The sequence below is a fragment of the Primulina tabacum genome, chromosome 10 (genome assembly GCF_025594145.1).
Source record: "Primulina tabacum isolate GXHZ01 chromosome 10, ASM2559414v2, whole genome shotgun sequence".
Classification (NCBI taxonomy): domain Eukaryota; kingdom Viridiplantae; phylum Streptophyta; class Magnoliopsida; order Lamiales; family Gesneriaceae; genus Primulina; species Primulina tabacum.
Window position 1 is genome coordinate 6,897,622 of NC_134559.1, and position 27,287 is coordinate 6,924,908.

Consider the following 27,287-nt stretch of genomic DNA (forward strand, 5'->3'; position numbering starts at 1 on the left):
TTTCAAGTTTGGGATGAAACTCTCTCGTACAAGATCCAATTGTAACAATCTCTTTTCTACTCAAAAATAAATTCAAATAAAATTTTAAAAAATAAATTGAGTAAAACCAACTGCTTTTAAAACTTATAAAAAGTCGCACGCCCAAATTAAGACAAATTGGAGCAATTATGCAATCATACTCATAATTTAGCAAAATTTATTGCATCATCTCTTTTGTAAAACTAAAACCAAAACATTTATTTAGGAAGAATTGATATTTACATTTTATTTTTTGTTATTTGCAACTTTATTTGTTAATAAATTTGATACGTATTTTACATATCAGAATTGAAAATAACACAAAATTAGTATAAACATCATCTCCCTTGATTATTATATGATTGTGAGGATAAAATATTTCATCAAAAACAATCTTTCCTTGGCTTCGGAAGGAGAGAATAATCCCATCTCATCAATAATCCAATGCAAAAAAATACACACTAAATTAAATGGATAGTAGCTTCTTCTCGATGGGTACGTGAGAGTTGGAAGGGTGATGAGATTTCCTCGAATTGTATCCCCAAAAAAAAGTTTTTATCCAACCTTCTACCGATCTTCATCTTCAACTAAAATTTTCTTGCACGCCTCGTAGCACATGAAAGAAATTCCTGCGGCGGGGACTAATTTCATGCAGCTCGGACCCAACCCTCGATAAAGGCCCTCGACTCCTTCATGTTTGAGTATACATAGAAGGGCATGAAGCATGTTTCTATACTGTCTACCATTGAGCGCGCCAGCTTGCATATGTTTCCGAGCTACCTCAAGAGGAAAAGTTGCACTGCTCGAAATTGCACCAGCAGCTGATCCTATCAAGAGCGTGGCAATATTTTCGATTTCATCCTTGTCAAAAACCTTCTTGTAAGCTTTTCTTAATGCGTCATAAGCAAAATAATTGGTGGCAGCATATGGAATTACTCCTATTATACTAGGTGTGAGGCCTCTGTAAAGCTCGGCAGGTCCCTCCTCCCGTACTATTTTCAAGAAAGCATCCATGAGATTTTTGTATGCACCTCTCTGAGGATGATAAAGTAACACGAATGAAAAATGATGATAACATATAAACGAATGACAAGAAAATGGAGTTCTCGTACCTGAATAGTTAATCGAGTTTTGAGCAGCTCGAGTGGATAGGTACATATGGTAGAGCTGATTCCAGCCACAGCACCGGCAATTAGAGAAATGGGTACATGTATCTTGGGTTCTTCTCCAGGTTTAGGAGTCAACTGGTTCTTTACCGTATCATATGCGAATAACTGCAGTTATCAAAGGGAATATGTCAAGAAAAGAAGCCGAGACAAGACTTGCATGTCCCACATCACCTCCATAATAATCTGTAGAGTGCAGAAATATTTAATATACCCTCCCACCTAATAAAACAGACAAATCTATTAGGTTTGTGCTCTCTACTCATTGATCGTAGCCAATTAATACTGCTACTCTCGTTGAGAACCGACGATACCGAATTGCAACATAAAAAATATAATTAGGTCTGTGTTGGTGTAGCTTGTATCCACATTTTCAACAGGATGAAAGTGCATGCACCAAATTAACATTAATGCATCAGATAGTTGTCTAAAGTAAATGATCATGGGTGTCCGCTACTCAATGATTGGAAAATATCATAGGTTCCACGTAAGATCCATACTAAAAAGAGGAGATTAGCATATAAACATAAGGGTCTCCCACACCTAATGGGCTGGTTTCTTGGATTTAGGCTATCTTATTCTGGTCATAAAAGAACAAAGAATAACCTGGTTCCAAAGATTCCCAAGATTTTGAAGTTAACTGAAAACTTGGTACCCCAATCTCATCCCTCTACCATTAATATATTCAGCAAATCTGTGCCTCTTACATCACATTCAAAAACAGAAGAATGAAAGTACACCCTCGTTTTTCTTCGCTAAGTTTTAGCATATCAACAAACAAATAAAGCTCCGCAAATCACGATATTCGACAAGTTAAGATTTTTATCAGCAATCCGGGTGTAGATTCCAATTAATAATTAACATCAATAGAACATCACCATTAACATAATAAAACACAAACAACGCCATGACATTTTGAATGGTAATAGTTCTTTAATGCTAATCTGCTCAAATAACAGATGATGTTACATTGAAGATGCTAAATGCAAACTCAAAACTAACATAGGAACACAGAAAAGTCCAAAGTACCTCTATCGCTTTGCTTGGTGCAACTCGAATCACATTAACCAGATTACCTCTAAACAACCCTTGCCATCCTTCATGCTTCATGATATCCCGAAACACTTCAGCCGTCGAATGGCCACAAGTCCCGACCATTAAATGAGTCCGTATCGTCTCCAAAGGCGCAACCATTGTCCGGGACACAGCACCCGCAATTGCCCCACTGATCAACCTCCTCAGAGATGGATTTCTGATCGTGATTTTCAACCTAAGACCCTGTTTCCTATTCTTTTCCTTCTGTAGCACCCCTTCTTCCTCCACTTCCAATGCTTCTCCAACCTCCAACTCCGGCAGGCTGCCCATAAGTAGGCCAGGCTCGGGTAGCGCATTTTTACAGAAAAAGCTCGATGGTAAAACCTTAAAACGATCGGTGGAATTCGGAGAGTTTGGTGACAAACCAAAGCCCATTCCCATCTGCCCCACACTTGCAAATAGTCCTCCAAGATTATATTTTTCATCTTGGGGAAACCGCGAGAACCCTATTCCAGAATTTGTCAGCAACCCCTCATCTCCAATTCTTTCAGGAACGGTTAATCTTCTTCCATCCATAAGACCCAAATCCAAAGGTTACAAATCTTGTGCTTAGAAAGTAGGCAACAGCACCACCTACCAACTCACAGTTGAGTATAAAAATGCTAAATTAAATATTGTAACAGTTAGCAACAGTAAATAAATAAATAAATGCACAACAAGAACATGCGGATAGGAATATTCCGTCGCATCGGAAACAAGAAGCAAGAGAAGAAATTACCCGGATTCCCTTTGCCCCCAAAAAAAACCCCAAAAAAAGAAGACCTTTCTTTTAAAAATAAGTTTTTGATCTTCCCTTGTTTGGCTTCTGTTCTCTTCTCTTCTCTTCTCTTCTCTTCTCTTCTCTTCCTCCCTCCCTCTGATAGATAAGCAGAGAGGGAAAGGTCACCAGCAGTATTTCTCGTACGAACCAAATCTGTAAAGAAGACCCTTCTTTTAAAAATAAGTTTTTGAACTTCCCTTGTTTGGCTTCTCTTCTCTTCTCTTCCCTCCCTCCCTCACTCCCCCTGAGAGATAAGCCGGGGTGTGAAGGTCACCAGCAGTATTTCTCGTACGAACCTGTCAATGATTTATTTAATTTTCAATACTCGTCAGTTTTTTTTTTTTTTTTATTTTAATACTTTACAAAAGTCCAACTTACTTTTTACTTGATGTTTCTTCTATTTTTATCTTTTTACCCTTTTTAATTAATAAAAAATTGTATAAATACCTATTTTTATTGATCATCTTCTCTTTTCACTCTTCATTTCTGATGCATTTGGATGACATGTACATTAATTTAAATATTTTTAAAATTTAAAAAAAAAAAACAAATTCGCAACTAAGCATTGAATTTTTTGAAATACTTAGTTTTACTTGTAAATACTTAATTTCAATTTTAAAATACTTGATTTAGTAAATGAGATACTCAAAATGAGTATTAAAATACTGGATATTCGAATATGCAACGCAAGTTCACCAAGTGTTCGCATTTCCATCCAAGATCATTTGGATGACATGTTCATTTCAATTAATTATTTTTTTATTGTAAAAAAAAAAACAAATTCGCAACTAAGTTTTTAACTTTTTCAAGCGCTTAGTTTTACTTACGAAATAGCTAATTTCAATTTTAAAATACTTGATTTGGTAAATGAGATACTCAAAATGAGTATTAAAATACTGGATATTCGAGTATGCAACGTAAGTTCACCAAATGCTGGCATTTTCATCTAAGATACATTTGGATGACATGTTCATTTCATTTAATTATTTTCTTTATTTTATTTATAAAAAAACAAATTCGCTACTGAACATAAAACATTTTGAACCACTTACTTTTATTTGCGAAATACCTAATTTCAATTTTAAAATGCTTGATTTGGTAATTGAGATACTCATAAAAGTTAATAAAATACTAGATATTCTATCAGGCAATGTAAGTTTACCAAGTGCTCGCATTTCCATCCAAAATGCATTTGGATGACATGTACATTTCATTTAAATATTTTTTTAAAAAAAACAAATTCACAACTAAGTATTGAACTTTTTGAAGTACTTAGTTTTACTTGCGAAATACCTAATTTCAATTTTAAAATACTTGATTTGATAAATGAGATACTGAAAATGAGTATTAAAATAATGGATATTCGAATATGCAACATAAATCACCAAGTGCTCGCATTTCCATCCAAGATGCATTTGTATGACATGTTCATTTCAGTTAATTATTTTTTTATTTAAAAAAAAAAATTCCCAACTAGGCATTGAACTTTTTCAAGTACTTAATTTTACTTGCGAAATACCTAATTTCAGTTTTAAAATACTTGATTTGGTAATGAGATACTCAGAATGAGTATTAAAATACTGGATATTCGAATATGCAACGTAAGTTCACCAAGTGTTGGTCTTTCCTTGGAAGTTGCATTTGGATGACATATTCTTTTCTTGTGATATCTTTTTTGTAAAAGAAATATCAAATTCCTAACTAAGCATGAAACTTTTAAAGTACTTAGTTTATTTGATAGTACCTAATTTCAGTTTCAAAATACTTGATTTCATAAATGTGATACTCAGAATGGGTAATAAAATACTGGATATTCGAATATGCATTATGATGCAATTTCAATGTAATTGAAATTTTAACAAATACATTATCCATCACTCCTCATGAAATAAAAATAACAATTTATTTCGATATACAAATAAAGAACTTATTTTTACTGCGGGACAAGTATGCTACTATATTTTTGTTAAAATTAAGTGCTTATTTTGATCTACAAACAACTTACTCTTACTCCATGATCAGTAATGAACTGTGTTCATTTCTTTAAATGACATGAATAAGTATCCTAATGAATCTTAGTTGGAAAAACCAACCATGACTGAATTTACGTTGCATATTCGAATATACAGTATTCTATCACATATTATGAGTATCTCATTTACCAAATCAAGTATTTTAAAATTAAAATTAGGTATTTCTCAAGTAAAAATAAGTACTTCAAAATGTTTCATGCTTAGTGATCGAGCAAAACTTACACTGCAAAATCTTTAGTAAAAATTAATAATATTCAAGCTCGAAATAATCGCAAGTGCACGATGTCAAGTAATAATATAGTGTACAAGAGTACAAGTATCGTTCCTCTAGGGATTGTATTTCTCAATTATTATTCTCAATTATTCAATCTTTAGCAGCGATACTTCAGATGATTGTTTACTGCTACGATTATCAAATAAAAACTCAATGAAATGGCTCAAGCGATACCAAACTAATTCAACTCAGTGAAGCAATTAAATCTCTTTAATTTTCTATCAAGGGTGAATTGCATGTCGTTTTATGGAGTCCCCTAGCTTTCGACCTACATGACTATGACTATCGACGTGTATCCAACTTCATATTTCTATGTAAATTGTAAATCCACGGGTTATGCTACTCGTTCCTATCACGGACTATCTCTCGAAGAACGTTGTCCGAAAATCTTCAAATCATTGCTCCAAGCCTTTTTCTCTTTCTAAGCTTTGTGGCTGCTGAAAAGTCCTTGAACATGTAATCCAAATGCATCTTGGATGGAAATGCGAGCACTTGGTGAACTTACGTTACATATTCGAATATCCAATATTTTAATATTCATTCTGAGTATCTCATTTACCAAATCAAATATTTTAAAACTGAAATTAGATATTTCGCAAGTAAAACTAAGTACTTGAAAAAGTTCAATGCTTAGTTGCGAATTTGTTTTTTCTAACAACAAAGAAAATAATTAAATGAAATGAACATGTCATCTAAATGCATCTTAGATGAAAATGCAAGCACTTGGTGAACTTACGTTGCATATCGAATATCCAATATTTTAATACTCATTCTGAGTGTCTCATTTACCAAATCAAATATTTTAAAATTGAAATTAGATATTTCGCAATTAAAACTAGGTACTTGGAAAAGTTCAATGCTTAGTTGCGAATTTGTTTGTTTTTTTTTAAAAAAATAATTAAATAAAATGAACATGTCATCCAAATGCATCTTGGATGGAAATGCGAGCACTTGATGAACTTACGTTGCATATTCAAATATCCAGTAGGTATGCTCTTCTCGCCTTAAATTTGAACAGTTTTCTTGTGAAGACAATAAACAAAAACCTAACCGTTGGATTTGGATGAAATTTGGATATGTTATTTGAAACATATGGAAGCATATTGGGAACAATATAGATCGGATTCTGAGCACTTGAGCAAGAGAAATAATTTTCTGAACTTGGACATAACTTTGATGACTGCAGTAGAATTTTGGAGAGGAATTTCGAAAATTTGGAGCAAAAAGTCGAAAATTTGAGGTGTAAATGAGGTGTAAAACTTGAATGGGAGCTTCTCCTATTTATAGATGGGTGGATGCTATCCAGATCGTGTATTATCTTCTCGTTTAAATTTTTGAATTAAGTCTTGAATTTATGATAAATTATCATCTCTTATCCATCATTATATCTTATTCTATATCTACATATATATTCATTATCTTATCTTGTACTATGTTTCTCAAATTTCGAAATTATATACCCAAAATTTCAAAATATACATAAATAATATACCGAGTTGAAATTTGCGGGTTTTACAGTTATCCTTGCTTTCACTTTCCTCTTCGTCTCCTGTAATTTGTATTTATTTTCCTTGATGCATCCACAATGCAACACTTAATTTTAGTGCGAATTTGATATGCATGTTTATCTTGCTTCAATCTTGAACAGGGTGAATGTTCATTTGGAGTGAATGAAACCTTTGATATTCTCGTCGACGCTTCAAAGCCGAGCAAAACTATACCTGTAGAACATAGCTTTATGGATGAGCTAAGTTCAAATTCTGTTCCTGGAGAATCCAAGATTTTCCCTTGTGTAGATGTGGGACAAGGATTAGATCCTTCATTTTCGCTTGGATAACGATAATTTGATGACCAATACTGATGGTAGCCATCTGGTCACATCCATTTGTGTGTGGTACAGAATGTTAGGTAAAGTGGGGCCACTATATTTAATGCTAAACATGTCAAATTTGAATGGTTGATTGGTTTGTGCCGACAGAAAAGGAAAATGTTTCCTTTGTTCATAGGGAGGATTGCACCTATAAATAAGTGCATCATTCGTATTATAAAATCATCTCAAAATCAAAAGCTTTCAAAGTTTAGTAAAAGAGAGAGAGCATTTGAGTATTGAATGTTCTCTTGTGTGAGTTGGATAAATTATTTTTTTCGGTTATACTCGGGTTGAGAGTGTGAGATATTTAGTGTATTATTGTATACACTTGTTGAAAAATTTCTCATGTCATAAAAGATTTACAGTAGCTTCGTGGACGTAGCCTATCTTGGGTGAACCACGTAAATCCTTATGTTCTTGCTAATTATTTTATTCCACAATTTTCGGTACTATATTATCATCATGATCGTCATCGTTTCGGTGTAAATTATCCAACAACTGGTATCAGGGTCTTGTTGTAAAATGACTTAAAAATTCTGAGTATGCTCTGTGGTTGCAGTTTTGTCTGATCTTCCACGTCAGAAAAGTTTTTTTTAGATTTTTTGCTAAGGCTAGAGAAGCGATGGTCGGAGATGATGGATCGGGACTGGACCAGGAATCAACAAGTTCGATGGAACAGATTTTTCGTTCTGGCGGTTACAGATTATCTGTATAGCAAAAAGTTGCATCAACATCTATCTGGAAAGAAGCCAGAAAAGATGGAGGATGATGACTGAGAGCTCCGTGACCGACAAGTTTTAGGTGTGATACGATTGACCGAAGAATGTGGCACACAACGTGACGGAGGCACAAACCACAGAAAAGATGATGTCCATTTTATCGGACATGTACAAGAAGTCATCATCAAACAACAAAGTACATCTCATGAAAAAGTTATTCAACTTGAAAATGGGAGAAGGTGCTTCAGTGGCTAAACACATCAATGAGTTCAACACGATTTTTTCTCAGCTAACATTGGTTGAAATTAATTTTGATGATGAGATTCGTGTACTTATTCTTTTGGCGTCTTTACCAAATGTTTGGGAACCAATGCGGGCAGCGGTTATCAACTCTGTTAGAAAAAAAAACTACAATTCAATTATGTCAGAGATCAAATTCTTGCTGAAGAAGCTCACAAGATAGATTTGGGTGAAGGAACATCATCGAGATCTTCTCTAAATCTCAAGAACAGAGGAAGGGGCAGGAGAGGCGAAAAGAGTTCTAATCGATGGCGCGGTATGTCCAAGTCAAGAAATGAAAAAGATAAAAACATCTTTGAAAAGAATTTGAAGTGCTGAGCTGTGGTAAAACCGGTCACTTAAAAAAGAACTGCAAATCAACAAAGAATGCAAATGTCGTTACTGAAAAGGTACATGATGCTCTATTACTATCCATGCAAAGCCCAGTTGATTCTTGGGTTATGGACTCAGGAGCTTCGTTTCATACCACTTGTAATCGTGATGTATTCGATAATTACATCGCTGACGATTACGGAAAAGTTTTCTTAGCTGATGAAAAGCCTTTGGAAATAGTTGGTATGGGTGATGTCCGAATGAAGATGTCAAATGGATCTGTCTGAAAAATCAACAAAGTCAGACATGTACCTAAATTGACACGAAAATTTGATCTCAGTGGGACAACTCGATGACGAAGGCCATAATGTGACCTTTGGTGATGGTTCCTGAAAAGTAAACAAAGGAACCATGATTGTTGCTCAAGGAAAGAAAACTGAAACACTTTATATGACTTCCAGTTGCAAGAAACATTAGTAGCCGTGGGTGCTGGAGCAAATTCAAGTCTGTGGCATTATAGGCTTGGGCATATGAGTGAGAAGGGAATGAAGATGCTTGTATCAAACGGGAAGATATCGGAATTAAAGACCGTTGAACACAAGCTGTGTGAAAGCTGTATCTTTAGAAAACAGAAAAAAGTGAGCTTTTCAAAAGGTGGTAGAGAACCGAAAGCAGCAAAGTTAGATCTGGTTCATACTGATGTATGGGGATCATCTCTTGAGAAATCTCTTGGATGCTCAAGATATTATGTTACATTTATAATCAATGATTCGAGCCGGAAAGTTTGGGTTTATTTTTAAAAAAATAAATATGATGTTTATGAGACCTTTAAAAGGTGGAAAGCCATGGTTGAGAATGAAACCAGCTTGAAGGTGAAGTGCTTACGGTCTGATAACAGTGGCAAATATGAAGATGACGAGTTCAAGAAATATTGTGCACAGAACGGGATCAAGATGGAGAAAACCATTCCTAGTACACCTCAATAGAATGGTGTAGCCGAAAGGATGAACATGATCTTGAATGACCGTGCTAAGAGCATGAGACTGCATTCTGAATTACCACAATCATTCTGGTCCGATGTTGTTAACACGGCAGCATATCTGATCAATAGAGGACCTTCGATACCGGTTGACTTCAGAAGACCGAAGAGGTATGGAGCGGCAAAGAAGTAAACATTTCCTTCTTGAAAGTGTTTGGATGTTTATCCTATGCTCATATTGACTCAGCTAGCAGAACAAAGCTTGATCCGAAATAAAAGAAGTGTTTCTTTATTGGTTGTGGAGATAATGAGTTTGGTTATCGTTTCTGGGATGACCAAAATCGGAAAATCATTCGGAAGCAGAGATGTAATCTTCAATGAGCAAGTTCTTTACAAGGACAAGTCAGATATTGGAACTGAAGATGAAAGTTCTGAAGTCAAGAATAAAGATGAAGTGCCATTGACAGATATTCCTGTGAATGAAGTAAAAAGCAATAACCAGGAAGATGAAGAATCAACTGCACAAGATGATGACCCACAAACTCCGGTGATTGAACTCGGAAGATCTTCGAGAACAATTAGACCACCTGAGAGATACTCCCTGCAATTCACTATATTTTACTGACAGACAAAGGTGAACCGGAGACCTATGAAGAGACTATGAAAAATGGTGGTTCTATCAAGTGGGAGTTAGCCATGGAAGATGAGATAGATTCACTGTCATCCAACCAGATGTGGGAGTTGACAGAACTTCCGCAAGGTAAAAACACATTACATAACAAGTGGGTGTACCGGTTAAAAGAAAAACATAATGGTAGCAAGAGGTACAGGGCAAGATTTGTTGTAAAATGTTGTCAACAAAAGGAAAGCATTGATTATACTGATATTTTATCTCCAGTGGTTAAGTTAACCACAATAAGGACTATACTCGGATTAGCGGAAAAAGAAGATTTACATGGTGACCTAGATAAAGAAATTTATATGAAGCAGCCACAAGGCTTTGAAGTACGGGGAAAAACGAGAATGGTGTGCAAACCTCAGAAGAGCTTGTATGGTCTCAAACAAGCTCAAGACAGTGTTACAAGAAGTTTGATGGATTCATGAGTAATAATGGTTTCCTGAGGTGTCAGGCTGATCACTGTTGTTATGTGAAGAAGTTTGATGGTTCTTATATAATTCTACTTCTATATATAGATGATATGTTGATAGCAGAAGCTTGTCTGGAGGAGATTAATAAACTCAAGAAAGAGTTATCAAAAGAATTTTCTATGAAGGATTTGGGTGCTTCAAAACAAATCCTTGGAATAAGGATCTTTAGAGACCAGGGTGAACGAAATCTTGAAGTTATCTCAAAAAGAGTACGTGAAAAAGGTGGTTAGCAGATTTAACATGGATGAAGCTAAACATGTGAGTACTCCTTTGGCTAGTCATTTTAGACTAACCAAAGCACATTCACCTTCAACAGAGCAAGAGCAGATTTATATGAACAAGATTCCTTATGTTTCTGGTGTCGGAAGCCTTATGTATTCAATGGTGTGCACTAGACCAGACATAACATATGCAGTGGGAGTTGTGAGCAGGTTTATGAGCAATCCAGGAAAACAGCACTGGGAAGCAGTTAAATGGATTCTGAGGTACTTGAAAGGTACTACTAGTTTATCTTTGTGCTTCAGAAGATCAAATTTGGGCTTACAAGGTTTTGTCGATGCCGACATGGGTGGTGACCTAGATGGCAGGAAAAGTACCACTGGGTATGTGCTCACATTAGGTGATACAACAGTAAGCTGAGTATCTAAGTTGCAAAAGATATTTGCATTTTCGCCTACTGAAGCTGAGTATGTTGCAGTTACAGAAGTTAGCAAAGAGATGATATGGTTGAGATCTTTTTCGGAAGAATTGGGTCAGAAGCTTGGAGATAACACGTTACATTGTGACATTCAAAGTGCTATTCATTTAGAAAAAAAATCTTGTTTATCATGCTAGGACAAAGCATATACATGTTAGATACCATTTCATCATATCAGTGCTGGAAGATGGAGTCTTGATGCTGGAGAAGATTCTGGAAGTAAAAATCCAGTTGATATGCTCACGAAGACGGTAATCATTGACAAACTGAATTTGTGTTCAACTTCAGTTGGACTGCAAGTATAAGTGGAGATATATGAGCTGCTGCAATGATGGTGGGAAGACATGATTGAAATCAAGTCTTCAAGTGGGAGAAATGTTAGGTAAAGTGGGTCCACTGTATTTAATGCTAAACGTGTCAAATTTGAATGGTTGATTGGTTTGTGCCGGCAGAAAAGGAAAAAGTTTCCTTTGTTCATATAGAGGACTGCACCTATAAATAAGTGCATCCTTTGTATTGTAAAATCATCCCAAAATCAAAAGCTTTCAAATCTTAGTAAAAGAGAGAGAACATTTGAGTGTTCAATGTTCTCTTGTGTGAGTTGAAGAAAATATTTTTCTCGGTTATACTCGGGTTGGGAGTGTGAGATATTTCTCCTGTCATAAAAAATTTGAGTAGCTCCGTGGATGTAGCCTATCTTAGGTGAACAACGTAAATCCTTGTGTTCTTGCTAATTATTTTATTCTGTAATTTTCGGTACTATATTATCATCATGATTCCATCGTTTCGTTGTAAATTACCCAACACAGAAATGGGTTCTATCACGAACCATCCCAAACAAGAATGCAACAAACGGGTGCTATAGGTTCAATGTGTCCATCTTGTAGTAATAGAATTTATGGTCAGTTTAATGTACTTTAGATTGACTTCTACCTCACATGCCTGCTTTTCTTGGGGATTGATGATATTTCATTGCCAGCTTTCTTCAACAAACCGAAACGTTTGGAAAATTTTGGTATGTTGTCGAGGAATCATTTAACTTAACATGTGACGTAAATTTTTTTTTATTAAAGATGATGTGATCCGGGTAAATCAGGTGAGCAAAGTCGAGACAATCTACCGGATAAGGATATAAGTGTTGTGTTTAGGAAAGTGAGCAAGGGAATATAACTTATGATGAAATTATTTCTCTGTGACATAACTTCAACTATAATTGCAGACAATGAAATGAGTACTCGTGAATGGATGCGGGATGCCAGAAGAGTGTCCGGTGTAGCCACTTCCGATGCTTAAGTCAGCAGGTGAAGGTGAGTAAAATTGCTGTATATATGGTAATATACATGAGTGCTTGAGAGTTTAGAATTTATCTAAGCCTCTCCACTTTGTCTATCCTTTCAAAATCCATCTGTTTCAGAACTTATCTAAGCCCCTCCACTTTGTGATACTTGGGTTTTGCCCTTTGCATAATTATACTCTTTAAGATAAATTCAGTGTTGCCAACTGCTGTGTAAAGAAGTAATGCAAATACTCCGGTGCTTATTTTGATATAATTTTGAACAAATATGTAGCAATATATTAAAATCAAATTCATGATATCGATCATGGCCAACAAAATAGTTTGACGTGAACAATTGATAGCATTATCCTTGTCTGTTTTTGGTGTATGAGAAACATTCGAATTTGTTCCTACGATGGTAATAAGATTTCATTGTTAAATTGTTTTCATAAAACAAAGATGAATACGAAATAGTTGTCAATATTGTTTATTATATGCAGTCAGTGTTTGTGGCGATACGAGATTACGATAGTAACAACTGAATGTAGGTCGAATCATATTAGGATATATAGGCATGTAAATGTGCATTTTTTTTTCCCATGAAAAACAAAGAAATAAAATGATTGTGTCACTGATTAATGGAACAAATTACTAGGTTTCATATCGTTATAATAGGAGATTTACTTGGAAACTTTGACTTTAAGTTGAAACATAGTGCTATTTTATTAAATTAAACGAGCAATTTTAACCGTGTATACCTAATGAAATCCAAATGCGTGTGGAGCTCTTAAAGAGTGACGTATAAAAATACTGGAAATATGCAAAGTGTGATCCTAATTTATCCCCACTTCAGTTTGTATTAAGACAAAAATTTGTGTGAGACGGTCTCACGAGTCGTATTTCGTGAGTCGGATATCTTAGTTGGATCATTCATGAAAAAATATTACTTTTTATGCTAAGAGTATTACTTTTTATTGTGAATATTGGTAGAGTTGACTTGTATCACAGATAAAATTTGTGAAACCGTCTCACAAGAGATCTACTTTTGTATTAATGGTATGGAAGATTTTTTTCGTATATAATATTATAATTTTTTATACTTACTAAATTAATGATTTAATAACAAAATTGGTGTATAAAAAATCTAATATTTTATTTCTATAGAGCTTATTAAAGCTCCCCTGATAAAATGATATAAAAAATAAAAGAAAAATATCCAACTAATAAATAATTAGCCAATTTATATACAATTTTTTGAATAATTAGTATAAGATGTTTATCTTAATCTAATGAAAATAAAATGTAATTTCATGTACTTATTTTATTTAGTTTTAAAAGATAATGCAGTTAAACACATAAACCAATTTCCAATTATTATATCAATTCCCATTTTAGAGACCAATTAATTTATCCAATCTCTAAATTTGCGACTGATTATATTATATCAATCACCAATTAGATCGATATTATAAAACCAGTCTATAATCTAACTATTTAATTCGGTTTCAAATATTTAAAAACTTTGATCGCTAATTTCCCATGTTTTTTTACGTATTATATGATTGAGTGTACTTAATATATGATTAATATGTAATATTTTAATTAAATTATTGTGAAAATACAAATAAATTTGTTGTATTGAATATTAGTTACATGCATATTTATGAATTCAATAACATACTGGCAATATTTGTTCGAGGACAAAAAATCAAATCTTTTATTGATTATTTTTCCAATCAAAGAACTCGTCATTAAGTCATAAAAGTTTTGAATATATATATATATATATATATATATATATATATATATATATATATATAATATATATTCAAATTTATTCATCACATCTCTTTTTAATTTCCCACAAAAAAAGAAAATTGATTATTATAGTCTATTTCAAAGTCATAATTTCAAAAATGGCATTATTTATTACACATTTTGCATTATATCTTATTTAATTAAAAAATCCTAAAATATCCTTTCTCTATGAACACACATGTTCTATTTTCGTGATTTATTTGTTTAATTATCTATTATTTCTCTTTAAGAGTTGATTTAACATTTGTTCTGTTTTATTTAATTTATAATATATTAATTTTTTTAATATTTTTACTTATATCAATAAACATATTTTAAAAAAATTATGAATTGTTAGTTTGAATTAGTGCATACGAAACCACCAAGGTTATAATATTTTAATTACGATTGTTGCACATCTAAAATAATATAAACAAAATAACCAATCACCATGATTATGAAACGTAATAATTACGTCAATGTGATTTTATACAAATATAAAAAAAAATCTGATGGTCTCAATTAAGTCTCTACTTTATTCTATGCTAACAATTTATGAGTATGCACAACAAACCTTCAAAAAATAACATGCATAAAAATGATACTCGACAAAAGAATTATCTCAAATTATCACCACTCTATGTCCAAATGCATGGAATTTATAAGATTATTCGAAAAATTGCGAAAATCAAATAAAGAGTTTGAGATAAAGAAATTGATGGTGAATAGAATTTAAATAATATGGGATATCTATGTAATTTGATATGATAAAAAGACTATTTTGGTAAATTAATTTAACTGAAAACTAAAATTGATTATAGTACTTGTGTGAAGTCTATTTAAGAAAATCTCCATTCAAAAAATAGTTTTCTGTTTTTAAGATTGAGTTAACAGGAGTATATTATTAAAAACCAAGAAAAAAATGCTATTAAATATAGAAAATAAATTATATATTTAGGATAATCGAAAAAAATTAAGAAAATTATATAATTGGAATGGAGAATATATAAATAAAACTATAAAAAAAATTAAAATTTAGCTATTAATCCATGGAATATCCATAATAATTTATGCTTATATTACGCAATAATCCACTACACCGAGGTTGGAAAGTATGATTTCCTGGCTCCTCGGAAACTGCCTTTTATTTGTTATGCGAGAGAGGAAAGGATCAACGGAAATCCAAGAAGTTCCATTTTTATTGGGAACATAAACTCGGAAGAGCGAGTAAACACTAAAATGGTGCAGTCTGCTTCTGATGATGCTGTGGATTACAATGGTGATCCTGCTAACAGGTCCACCACCGGTGGTTGGGTTTCTGCGGCATCGATCCTTGGTCGCTCACGCGTTCATTCTTTACGTTATTTCATCTTTTGTTGAATTTTCAGAACGATTTTCATGAAAAGTTGCAATTTTTTCACATGGTTTTTTTTTTGTTTATGGATATTTTTGTTGATGCAAGTACGTAAATTAGTGTTCGTAAGTGAGATCCGGAAAGAGGGATGGTTTTGCTATTGAAATAATATCCATCAGATGATTTTTATAGTCTCCACGATTTGAGCATTATTGAAGGGAAAATAGTTGTGATGTAATATGTGTGAAAATTTTGAAGCTTTTCTGTATTGCATGAGAATTTCATGCATGAAATGGTTGGTTTACTCATTGAACAAAAAGATCCATTTCTTGAAAATCTCGAAAATATGATTTTAAATCTGATGAAGTTTGATGAAATTCGAATAACTAGCAGATGAGGAAATTCAGTTCTTGTTTTGTGTAGTGGTCGAGCTCTGCGAAAGGCTATCGTCGATGGCAATCGGGGTTAACCTTGTGACTTATATCCACGGCACGATGCATCTACCTAGTGCCACTGCGTCAACCATAGTCACAAATTGGGGTGGTTTTTCTTTTCTTTTAAGCATATTTGGAGGCATACTTGCAGACACCTTCTTAGGAAGATATTGGACTATTGCAATATTTGCAAATATTCATGCATTGGTAAGTGAAAGGCTGGTTAAATTCGACGTCCGGGTGAATAGACACTTGTTCCAGTTTGCATCTGTTATGTGATCCAATGAATCAATAACAGAGTAGAGAAGCACTTGTCTACAAATCTGTAGCCTTTTAATTTAATCTAGTTAGCTACCAAATCAAATAAATGCTTTTATCAGATTAAGTTTTCTTATTTCTTGCTGACTTGACGTCTATAGGGGTCCGGCCTGTTAGCAATTTCAACAGTTCTGCCCCACTTACGCCCACCTCCATGTAATATTTCTTTGTCAAACGATTGCAAAGAAGCTAATGGTCTGCAAATGGCAGTTTTCTACATAGCTGCATACACAGTCGCGTTGGGACTAGGTGGTATCAAATGCAGCGTTTCAGGTTTTGGGGCGGATCAGTTTGACCAAAAAGATGAGAAGGAGAAAGCTCAAATGGTACATTTTTTCAACAGGTTCTACTTTTTCATCAGTTTTGGGACACTCCTTGCAGTTACGGTGTTTGTTTATATACAAGACAAAGCGGCTCGAGTATGGGGTTATGGAAGCATCACGGTTTTGATGTGGCTTGCAGTTGTCATTTTTCTATCAGGAACTCGAAGATATCGTTATAAAAAATGTGTTGGGAGCCCTGTTGTTCAAACTCTGCAAGTCTTGGTAGCTGCTATAAGGAAAAGAAACCTGACATTTCCCTCGAACGTCCAACAATTGTACCATACTTATTCCGAGGACTCGAGATATTCTCAAAATGGTCGTTTCAGGTATATTCTAATTTACTGTAGTCTAAAATCCGTAGTTCATTAGTGACACCATACTAAAGTCCATATTGATTTGCTACATCATAGTATTAACACAATGAGAGACAGGAGACGTGATTTACATGAAGCCAAATACATCTATTTTGAGAAACAATTCTTGGCAATTTTCTCTGCTTTATTTTATTTTGTTTTCTTAGGAGAACATTTTTTAGAAAACATTCTTTGTAACAGAAAATGGTAAAATTTTGTAGCCTTACTCTGTTTGTCTGTTTTTGGAGCTAAATATCCATGTTGACATAGTAACTTTTTGAACTTGTAGTTTCTTGGATAAGGCATCCATCGTAGACGAAGCTGACACCGCAAATGTCGAATCCGGTGTTCAAAATTCATGGAGACTGTGCTCGGTCGCAAAGGTGGAGGAAATTAAAATGATGAGTCGGCTGCTACCAATTTGGGCAACAACGATTATGCTTTGGACCGTACATGCACAGATGATCACTTATTCTGTGCTACAAGCTGCCACATTGAAAAGGTCTATCGGTTCATTTCAAATCCCACCAGGCTCATTCAATGCCTTCTTCATTGGAGCCATACTGCTGTCCCTCGGAATTTATGATCGTTTGGTCATCCATCTGTTCAAAAAAGAGTCAGGCAACAAGGGTATAAGAACTAAATTCTCCTTTTTGAGTTTTTACTCAATACTTGGAAACTACCCCAAGAAATCGTGCAATGTTTCATGTTATTGAAGTATGCATTCGAAATACGCAAAACCAACCAACATTAATGAAAGAGGCACTAGAATATGCTAGAAATGAAATAATAGGTAATGGAATTAGATTTAGTATCATTAAAACTATTATATGATTTATTAAGAATTTTAGTTCATTGGACATTGTGTTGTGATCGGATGTCTTCATCCACCTATACCATTGTATTGCATCTCTTTGCATTCAAGATAGTCTGTAGAATATTACTTTATGACCATCATCAAACATATCCTTTTTCTTGATATTATCTTGAAATTTCTCAGGTCTGACAAATCTCCAAAAAATTGGTCTAGGCCTCTTTTTTTCCGTTATAGCAATGGGGGTGGCCGCAATAGTCGAGATTCGAAGAATGAAGGTCGCAAAATCCACAGGTGGCGCCGTTTTAACCCTACCGATGAGTGGGTTCTTCTTGGTACCTCAGTTTGCTCTAGCTGGGGTTGCAGAAGGATTCGTGTACACAGGGCAGCTCGACTTTTTCTTGTCAGAGTCACCAAAAGGGATGAAAGCAATTAGCACGAGCCTGTTTCTGACTACCATCGCATTTGGTTTTTTCGTGAGCACTGCATTGGTTTCAATCATAAGGGATGTGACCAAAGATAAGCATAATTGGCTTCCGGCAGATGTTAACAATGGTAGATTGGATCTTTTTTATGGGTTCATAGCATTGCTTTGTGCTATCAATCTTGTGATCTTCATCTGTTGTGCTAGATGGTTTATTAGGAAGAAAGCGCTGACTTCGAATTAAGGGATCTGCATAAGGACTTATCATTTTTCAGAAGAATCAGTCTCTTATATCGAAGAGTCATGTGCCAAAACTACACTATGACATAATGGATAAAGATTAGTGGTTAGATCTCTTCTCAACTATAAAGGGATTCATATTTACTACATATAGAGACAAGATTGTGTGTGCACTTCATAGAAATTATGTTTCTGTCTTGTTTTTGGGTTCACTTCTTGTTTCTGTTTATTGTGTCAACACCGCCACAGGTAGACAGGGACCTGCCATGGATCTGTCGAATCCCGTGACAAAAACTGAAAAATCTAGGAAAATCGAGGGGAAAGGATCTTTTCTACCAAACAAAATTTGTTCTTTGTCTAGTCTAAAGGTGAGATATTCTTTTTACTGAAAACTTGTAGTTCGATCTTGAGACTGAAATGATAGTTTAATCTACTCCTGATTTGAAATTAACTCAATTGTTCTCTAATTTAAAAATTGATTAAATTTAATTTCATCAGTCGATTATATAAATTTGACATCAAATTTGAGACAATGAACTCATTATAATAATATAATCTAACGATTTACAAAAAGAAATGTATATGTAGAGATTTTAGTTTTTGATGTTAAAATCAAATGATTAAAAACTCAATATTTTACATTTAAAATTATATAAAATTTGCATTCCATAGTTTACACTTATATTTATATTTCTTACTTCTATTTTTTTTTTTTGCGGTAAAATCATAATTTAAAATAATATATTTTTAAGTTTAAATACTATAACAAATTTATATTAAAAAATTATATTCTGTCAATTTACAAATGCTAATAAAATTATTTCAAACCATTTGTAAATTCAATTGGACTTGAAAATATACATTTATTTATATCTTCGAATGACGTAGTTTGTTGATATATTTATTCTATTTTTATTTTTTGAACACTACAATTAAAAATTGGTCTCTTCCTCCTTTCATTTTTAGCATTGTAAAATTTTGAACATATCACAATATATATATCTAATAAATATATCATTAATTTTCATATACAAAAGTTCATAAATATCATTCCAGAGCACTATTTATTCAAGGCAAAAAGTGATAAATTGTGTTCACATGTATTTCTAAAGTTCTTTTATCAAATCAATTAAATCTAAAATTTTAAAATAAGTTTTTTCAAGATAAAAATTTAAAGTGAAATATAAATAAATCATATCTTAGATTGGAGGAAACAAATTGCTGGAGAAAATGTTTGGATTAGAAGAAAAAAGTTGCAAAAGAAAATGCCTGTGAAGTGACAGTGTTTGTGGAGTTGTGTTTACCAAAATTAAAAATCCTAATAGAATAAATAAAAATATATATACACCAGTCAATCTTTCATGTTCATGGCGCAGAGCTCTCGGAGTAGGGCTGCCAAAATTTCAAATCCTGAGCCAGCCCAGACCTGTATTCTAAAAAAATTAATCTGGATTCCATGAAAGCATATTTTCTTTTGGTGATATCAACTTTACAAAGTTACTCATTGTAGGTTAGTCTATGTTACATTTGACATGTGTTCCAAATATACATTATTCAGCTGACTTGTATATCCAACCATTCATACAAAAGATAGGAACAAGTTCGTTTTGCGATTCGATAGTCGTGATCTAACACTTAAATGAGACCTTTTGAAAAGCCTAAGTTGATCCATTTGAACCTCATGATCCTAAAAACATTCAATGCATCTCAAAAAAACAGTCTAATGTACTTTGGTGGGCAAATGCAGAGACATTCTGCAGGTAACAAAGTTTACAGACATTGAGAAATATAAAGACATTGCATATGTTGAATGCCAGCCAGCTGAAGCATAAAGTTCACACATCAAAATATACTGCATAATCATCACAGACTGGCTTTACTGAAATTCGACAAGCATGTAAGGAAAACCTCAACAAGAACTCTATCTCGCTGCGAGATCGATAACACGAGGCATAACCGTTACCAAATAAGAGTAATTCTAAAAAATCAAGAATTTTTGAGATAGTTGACAAGTACAAATGTCAACCATAAAGCTTGTATCGTATTCAAAATCAAGCCACAGAAAGTAAAGGTGCCAAATCCAAGACGCAACTACAACTCCTCACTCCATTTCAGCAAAACATTGTCATTCCTGAAAACCTAGCCAGGTTAGATATTGAATCCTAAAATTCAAGATAAAATTGGATTTATATGGATGAAGGCAAGATGATAGGAGTTATTCCGACGTCAAGAAGAGCATTCACACGCAAAAGCAATAAATAAAGAGACAATGCAGACACTTCTTCATACCGTAACATGACATGAACAGCGCTTCTGATAATTAGTGCTTCAAATAAACACCAAAAGAAGTTATAATCAACAATGTTAGTATTGAAAAAGCTCAACTTCTGATTATTAGTGCTTCAAATAAACACCAAAAGAAGTTAATAATCAACAATGTTAGCATTGAAAAAGCTCAACTTATTAGGCCAAGAAATTTATAACGATTAGTTTCGTGATTATGGAGTTTTTAACTCATCAACATATCAGATGATTCAAACTTCAAGGACCAATACATTGATAAGATCTAAAATGGATAAGGAAATATTATATATTCATCATAATACATGCATATCATTTGCATGAATATATATGTGTGTGTGAAGATGATCAAAGTTAAAAAAATCAATGGAACTGGACACCGTTCATGAGAAAATTCATATATGGTGAAAGATGATACTGCTATTATTTACCAAACGACAATCTCATAAACTACAAAGCAACAAGATACTGCTATTATTTACTAATCGACAATCTCAAGACGTTTACTATATTAAGTAACATTGTCTTCTAATCGATCTAAAGATAAAGCTTATATGCGTGGGCATAATTCAAAACACATAAAATGGAACGCACTTGCAAGAATTGGAGGATAGAAATCATTCCATTCATACATGAATTAAGAAAACATCAGATGATGGCGCAAACCATGCTCCGTATGAATATAGATTGATGAGAATATGCTAAAATGAGCTTCATAATAACTAGGAAAATGAGCATAAACTCAAGTCGTTCCCCCGAAACAAAACAAAGTCTGGCAACACGAGCAACTTCGCATCCTCGGTAACACGAAACGACAAAAACTATTAAGTTTAACAGAAATAAATACGACAGTCACATAAAAGAAATTCCTAAAACTACATAACCCAAGTAGAACCACCTTAGTAAGCCAGTCATCCACTCATCCTCAAAAACTAGAATCCAATATTCGATTTTGTCCCCATTCACAGCAAAACTTTTTAGAGGTGATCATACCAGCCAATCAATCCTCAGGCACGTCCCTCTTCGAATCACCGCTATTCTCAGTTCCCCTTTCCTCAAGTAACCTTCCAGTCTCCTCATCAGTCTGTTGCGCCTTCTTCTGCGCTTCCTTGGCCTTCATGGCCTCCAATTTCGAGTGGTTGTAATATGCAACCCCCAAGAAAGCCAATCCATAACCAAACAAATTTATGGGAGTCACTGTATCCTTAATCACCGACCAAGAGAAAGCGATCAAGAGCCAATCCTTCACCACACCGGCCACATTCATGGTCAAAGCAGATGTCTTTCCAACAAGCAAGAATACAGCAAGATTCAGGGCAAAAGCACAGAAGGAATTAGACGCGAAAATCGCATAATCAAAACGGAAGCTGGAATTCTCCTTCAAAGACGGGAACTCAACAAGAACCCATGGAATAAACAAGAAGGCCAAGCAACACGGCGCCACATAATAAAGAGAAGTAATGGGATTAAGAGTGATCCCTTTAGAAGTAAGCAAGATCTGAATCATAACAAGCCTAGTGGCTTCAAAAGCAACAGCACCCAATTGAAGCATAACACCCCAAGAATCAAACTTGGCCTCACCAAAAGCAGCAATCGCCACCCCAACCGAGATCGAAACCATATTCGCCATCGTCTCCGACTTAAAGCCCTCCTTCTTAAACATAACACCGATCGAATACACAGCCACAGGCATCAGCGCCTTGAGCATTTGAATAAACGACACAGATAAATAAATATACGCAGAATTCGAAAGCCAGAGTGAAAGAGAGTACAATAGGCCAATCGGGACCACAGATCTGAGGTAAAGATCCCAAGACATGGTGACTGGCTCCACCGCCTTGAAAACTCGGACGAGTAAGTACGCGAGAGAAGAGCAGAAGGACATGTGAATCATCGTGAGCGAGATGGGGTAAGGCCAATTGTACATCTTTCGATCCAGAATGTACTTGTTGTACACGATGACAGTGAAAGAGAGGAAGATCCATATTGCCACATATGTATACGAAAGCACTATCTTCTTCATCACGCCTTCGCTCAAAGCTCCGCCTTTCCCCATTGTCGATTTCTTCTGCAACTCTTTGTCTCTGTGTCAGAAAATTAGTTTGAGTTCGTGAAGAAGAAGACTTCTTAGGAAACGTGATTTAATCAACTTCAAACTAATAGATTTTATTTCCTATTCTATATTATTTTATATAATATATTTCACCAACACATTTATTTTATATAATTAACGACAAAAATTAATAAATATGTGTATTTGAATAAATAATTAAAATATTAATGTATTATAAATAGTATAATTTATATTAAAAAATTAATTTATAAATTTTGAAAAACTTTTTAAATATAACGTTTATCATTGAATTTTTTAGTTGTTATCGATATCAAATATCAAAATTTTAAGACTTTTATAATTCATAATTTTGGATTCAATCAGATACAACTGACAATAACTCAAAACCTTACAAACTATTGAAAGTGTAAATATTTGTACTTTATAACAATAATCACATAGATTTGTGAAAAAAAATAATACATGTAAAATCCAAGATTTTCGTATAATCGTGATAATATTTTGTAATTTAATGGTACTAGAATTGGTGCAATCGTCGGGATATCTATCTCATTATAAGATGTAAGATTTGCAAGATTATATAAGTGGATAATTTTTGTCGTGTACAATATTTTGAGCTCAAGATTTAAGATATTATCGTGTATATATTTTCGAACTGATTAGCAGATAAAGATCTAAGGTTTGAGATGATATTGAGATACCGGAAAAAAAATCAAGCAAAGGATAATGTGATCCCTAGATTTCGAATTCATGGTTATTTTCAGTGTATAATTTCGAATTATTCAATGGATGGGGATGTAGATTTCGAAATATCATCCAAGATCATGGATAAAAGATTACAATTATCCTGAATTTAAAGTTTGATTCAAAAGTTCAAACGCAAGGATAATACACGATCAGGATAGCAGTCAACCCCTATAAATAAGAGGACCATGTAACTCGAAAATCACACCTCAAAAACTCATCAATATTTTTGAGTTTCTCTCTAGTCTCCCTAGGAATTTTCGAGACTTGCTCTCGTGGTTTTGTCAAGTATCGAAGTGCGGCTGCAGTCCAAAGCCAAGGAAGGAAATTCAATGTTTTCAGTGCAAGAAACCCCCACTCTTTTCAAGTTTTTCTTCAAGAATTAAGGTAAGTGGGTTGTTTTAAATGTTTAAATTTTCGGTTTATGCATTTCGTGTGTTTTAAAAATTCGGTCGAATGCAAATTCTTCTTCTACACCTTCTTGTTAAGATTTGTGCATGTGTTATGTTTTGACACTGTGAGGATTAAACTCGATATAGGTGGGAATCTCAACCATGACATGATCCCTTACGCGGTGAGGATGTAACCGCTATACGGACTCGTCTCCTTAGAGAAGTAAAAATTAGGGACTGATATCAGTAAATCATTGAAAATAGAGGAATCTCAGTGTCTAGTCGACGTTATGCATGTGGTTTCAGTCATGTTATGAAAAGTTGTGTGTTTCGAAATTTGTCATGTTGTGTGTTGTACTCGAACGGCCCCCACTTGCTGACTATTTCCCAAAATACTCACCCCTTACTCTCCCCTACCCAGATTTATCCGAAGAACAGGTTGAGAAAGAGAAGTCCAAACACTTTTGGGGCTGGTGATTCACGAGATTATTAGTAGCCATGTTTTATTATTTTCGAATTTTCGTAAATTTTAATTCCTTGTAAACATTTCAGCATTATTTCATTTGTAAAGACAATAGTATCTTTTTTGAGAAATTATGAAATAAACTGGTTTCGGTTTATACTGTGCTACGAGGCTGGTTTTTTTTCGATTGTGTTATTGATGAACAACGTCGATGTCGATTAACCCTGGTCTCGGGACGTGACAATACATCTTTACAATGAAAGACACTGCAAACTAAAATTTCAATTGTTTTTATATGTAGATAAATCGTAGCAACGGTCTAATTGAAGCTTCAGCTCCCAATAAATTTTCGAAGGGTCAACATCTCGGATGACAATAAACAGACTAGCCATTTTTATTCTACCTAAAGTGAGGGATGTAAGAAATTATAAACTATTTTTTTTCAAAAACAAAATGATGTAGTTATTTATATTTTCAAATTCAAATTATATTCAGCCCAATTTGTTGATATGAATCGTGTGATCGAACCAATTTATTAAATCATGTGATGAATCGAGACCATATCTTTGAATGCTATTTATTTTTTCAAGCTATTTAGATTTAAATTTGGAATTAAAATTGAATTTTTATATTTTAATTATCAGTTATCAAATATTTCAAGTTGTGTTATTCAATAGGTATGAGAACTTAGAAAAGACAACCAATTTTATTGTTATTTTTAATTGAGAATTGTAATATTATTAAATACATTACGAAATAGTTTTTTTCTTTATTTAGTAAAAATTTTGGCCGGAGCTTAATAAATATAGTAGACAACTCTACTTATATATGTGTATGTTTAGAAAATGCCAATTTCTCAAGCAAATAATTAGATTTTTTCTGAAAAATATGTGTAAACCGAAACAGTTTGGGGGCCTTGGATTCCGAAGTTTTATTGAATTTTAATCGTGCTCTCTTAGCAAAACAAGTTTGGCAAATCATTCATGATCCATCTTCCTCGACGTCTCTAATGCTTAAAGGAAGGTACTTTAAACATGTTGATATAATGGATGCAACTTTGGATTCTAACTCCTCGTATATTTGGAGATCGATCTTGTGGAGCCGAGACCTTGTTCATAAAAAGTTGTGGGGGGTTGGTAATTGGCACAAGATTAAGGCACTGACTGATCGTTGGATACCGAAGTTGGCTAGTGGACGTAGCTCTTTATATAACCCGAAGTCATCCTTAATCTTGGCGAAAGAATTGTTTTCTACATCGGGCCAGTGGAATGGGGATATGGCCTCATTTGAAGAATTTTAGTGGAATTTTATATATTGTAGTATTCACTTGAGGGGTGTCCTCTCGGTATATGATTTTGAGTATTTTGCATGTTTTCTTGGGCAATTTGAAAGGAAATTTGTAGATGGAAGCATGATCAGTCCAAGCTTCGGCAACCGATTAATGTTGATTGGGTTGGTCCTTACTTTGAAGAATTCCGGAAAGCCAGACTTACTAGCTTGAATCAGCCATAAGGATCTCAATATACACTGGACAAGAAATGGGTCAAGTCTCCGCCTGGGCATGTCAGGTTAGATGTTAATGCAGGGTCTCACGAGGTGAATGGTCGCTTTAGTGTAGGCGCAATGATTTGTGATCATTCTAGGCATCTGAGAGCAACTTCGGTTAGAGGTATTCGTCATTCATGTTTTATATTTACCGTCGAACTCAATGCTATTTATCATGACATTCTTTTTTGCGATTCATAAAGGGTTTGATAAAGTTTGATTTTCTTGTATTCCTCCCTTATTGTCACATTAGTGAACTCACTAACGAAAAATCGTGGGTCGGATGATATCATTATTGACTAAATACCTCTATCTTTGTTTCAATCAATTTTATTTCATTAACACATGTTAGCTGCAATACAAATTCGGAGGCTCGTTGTATTGCACATTATGCACTCTCTCGCCATTCCCATCGTCTTGGGTCGAATGTGTTTTTCCTTCGTGGATCATGGATGTAACTATTGGTGTTATGTAATATTAATGTGATAACTTGTTTAAAAAAATAGATTCTTTCTAGCTTATATAGATTATTCGATGCTGTTTTATATTATATTTCATCAAACATCTCTATTTATAAATATGGGCATCTTTAATTTACATTTAAGTGATTTATGCTTTTTCTTGGACTTCGTACTATCCACTACAATGCACGCATTCGGCCCTCAAAAAGGGCAATAAGAATTAGCTGATGATCAAACAAGATAGCGTCAAGTTCTGCCACCAAACCCAAATAAAAGACCAGCCAGATAGGCAGCAAACTATGACAAAGATAGCTAATCTCTACTTCAACTGACAATAAATTGTGAAATGAATATTTTATTCCTAGATATTCCTTAATAAATTCTTTCTTTGTTGATAATATTGAATTAAATATGAAACTGTGGCCTTCTTCTTCAATCTCCAAACCTTGGTAAATGGAGTCTGTCTCTATAAGAATGTTGAGTGGTGCATTGGGATCCTGGATGAAGCAGCTGTCTAGCTTGGATACACCTGGTTGAACTTGAGGAGCCCTGTGCTTTTGCGGGGATGTTGCACACCTTTCCTGTCATGCTAATTTTGTACA

General features: G+C 34.0%; 3 protein-coding genes across 4 annotated transcripts; 1 reads left to right on the plus strand and 2 right to left on the minus strand.

Annotated features, from left to right (window-relative positions):
- Positions 1-344: 344 nt before the first annotated feature.
- On the minus strand, positions 345-3,330 carry LOC142505430 (adenine nucleotide transporter BT1, chloroplastic/mitochondrial-like). 2 transcript variants are annotated; one of them, XM_075618414.1, is made up of 4 exons: positions 2,998-3,330; positions 2,214-2,852; positions 1,131-1,292; positions 345-1,053 (listed from the first exon to the last, which is right to left on the minus strand). In XM_075618414.1, exons 2-4 carry the CDS (start codon positions 2,793-2,795, stop codon positions 586-588), a joined length of 1,212 nt encoding a protein of 403 aa, XP_075474529.1. In that variant the 5' UTR covers positions 2,796-2,852; positions 2,998-3,330; the 3' UTR covers positions 345-585. The 2 variants fall into 2 exon arrangements, with proteins under 2 accessions (XP_075474529.1, XP_075474530.1); XM_075618415.1 differs by lacking the exon at positions 2,998-3,330 and having other exon boundaries at positions 2,214-2,975.
- A 12,233-nt stretch (positions 3,331-15,563) lies between these two features.
- Positions 15,564-18,811, plus strand: LOC142504731 (protein NRT1/ PTR FAMILY 6.2-like). Its single transcript, XM_075617515.1, has 5 exons — positions 15,564-15,781; positions 16,223-16,440; positions 16,653-17,200; positions 17,517-17,857; positions 18,228-18,811. The coding sequence occupies exons 1-5, from the start codon at positions 15,685-15,687 to the stop codon at positions 18,707-18,709; spliced, it is 1,686 nt and encodes a 561-aa protein (XP_075473630.1). The 5' UTR covers positions 15,564-15,684; the 3' UTR covers positions 18,710-18,811.
- Positions 18,812-21,662: 2,851 nt separating this feature from the next.
- On the minus strand, positions 21,663-23,162 carry LOC142505610 (putative sugar phosphate/phosphate translocator At5g25400). The gene has a single exon (XM_075618673.1). The coding sequence runs from the start codon at positions 23,060-23,062 to the stop codon at positions 22,007-22,009; it is 1,056 nt and encodes a 351-aa protein (XP_075474788.1). The 5' UTR covers positions 23,063-23,162; the 3' UTR covers positions 21,663-22,006.
- Positions 23,163-27,287: the final 4,125 nt, after the last annotated feature.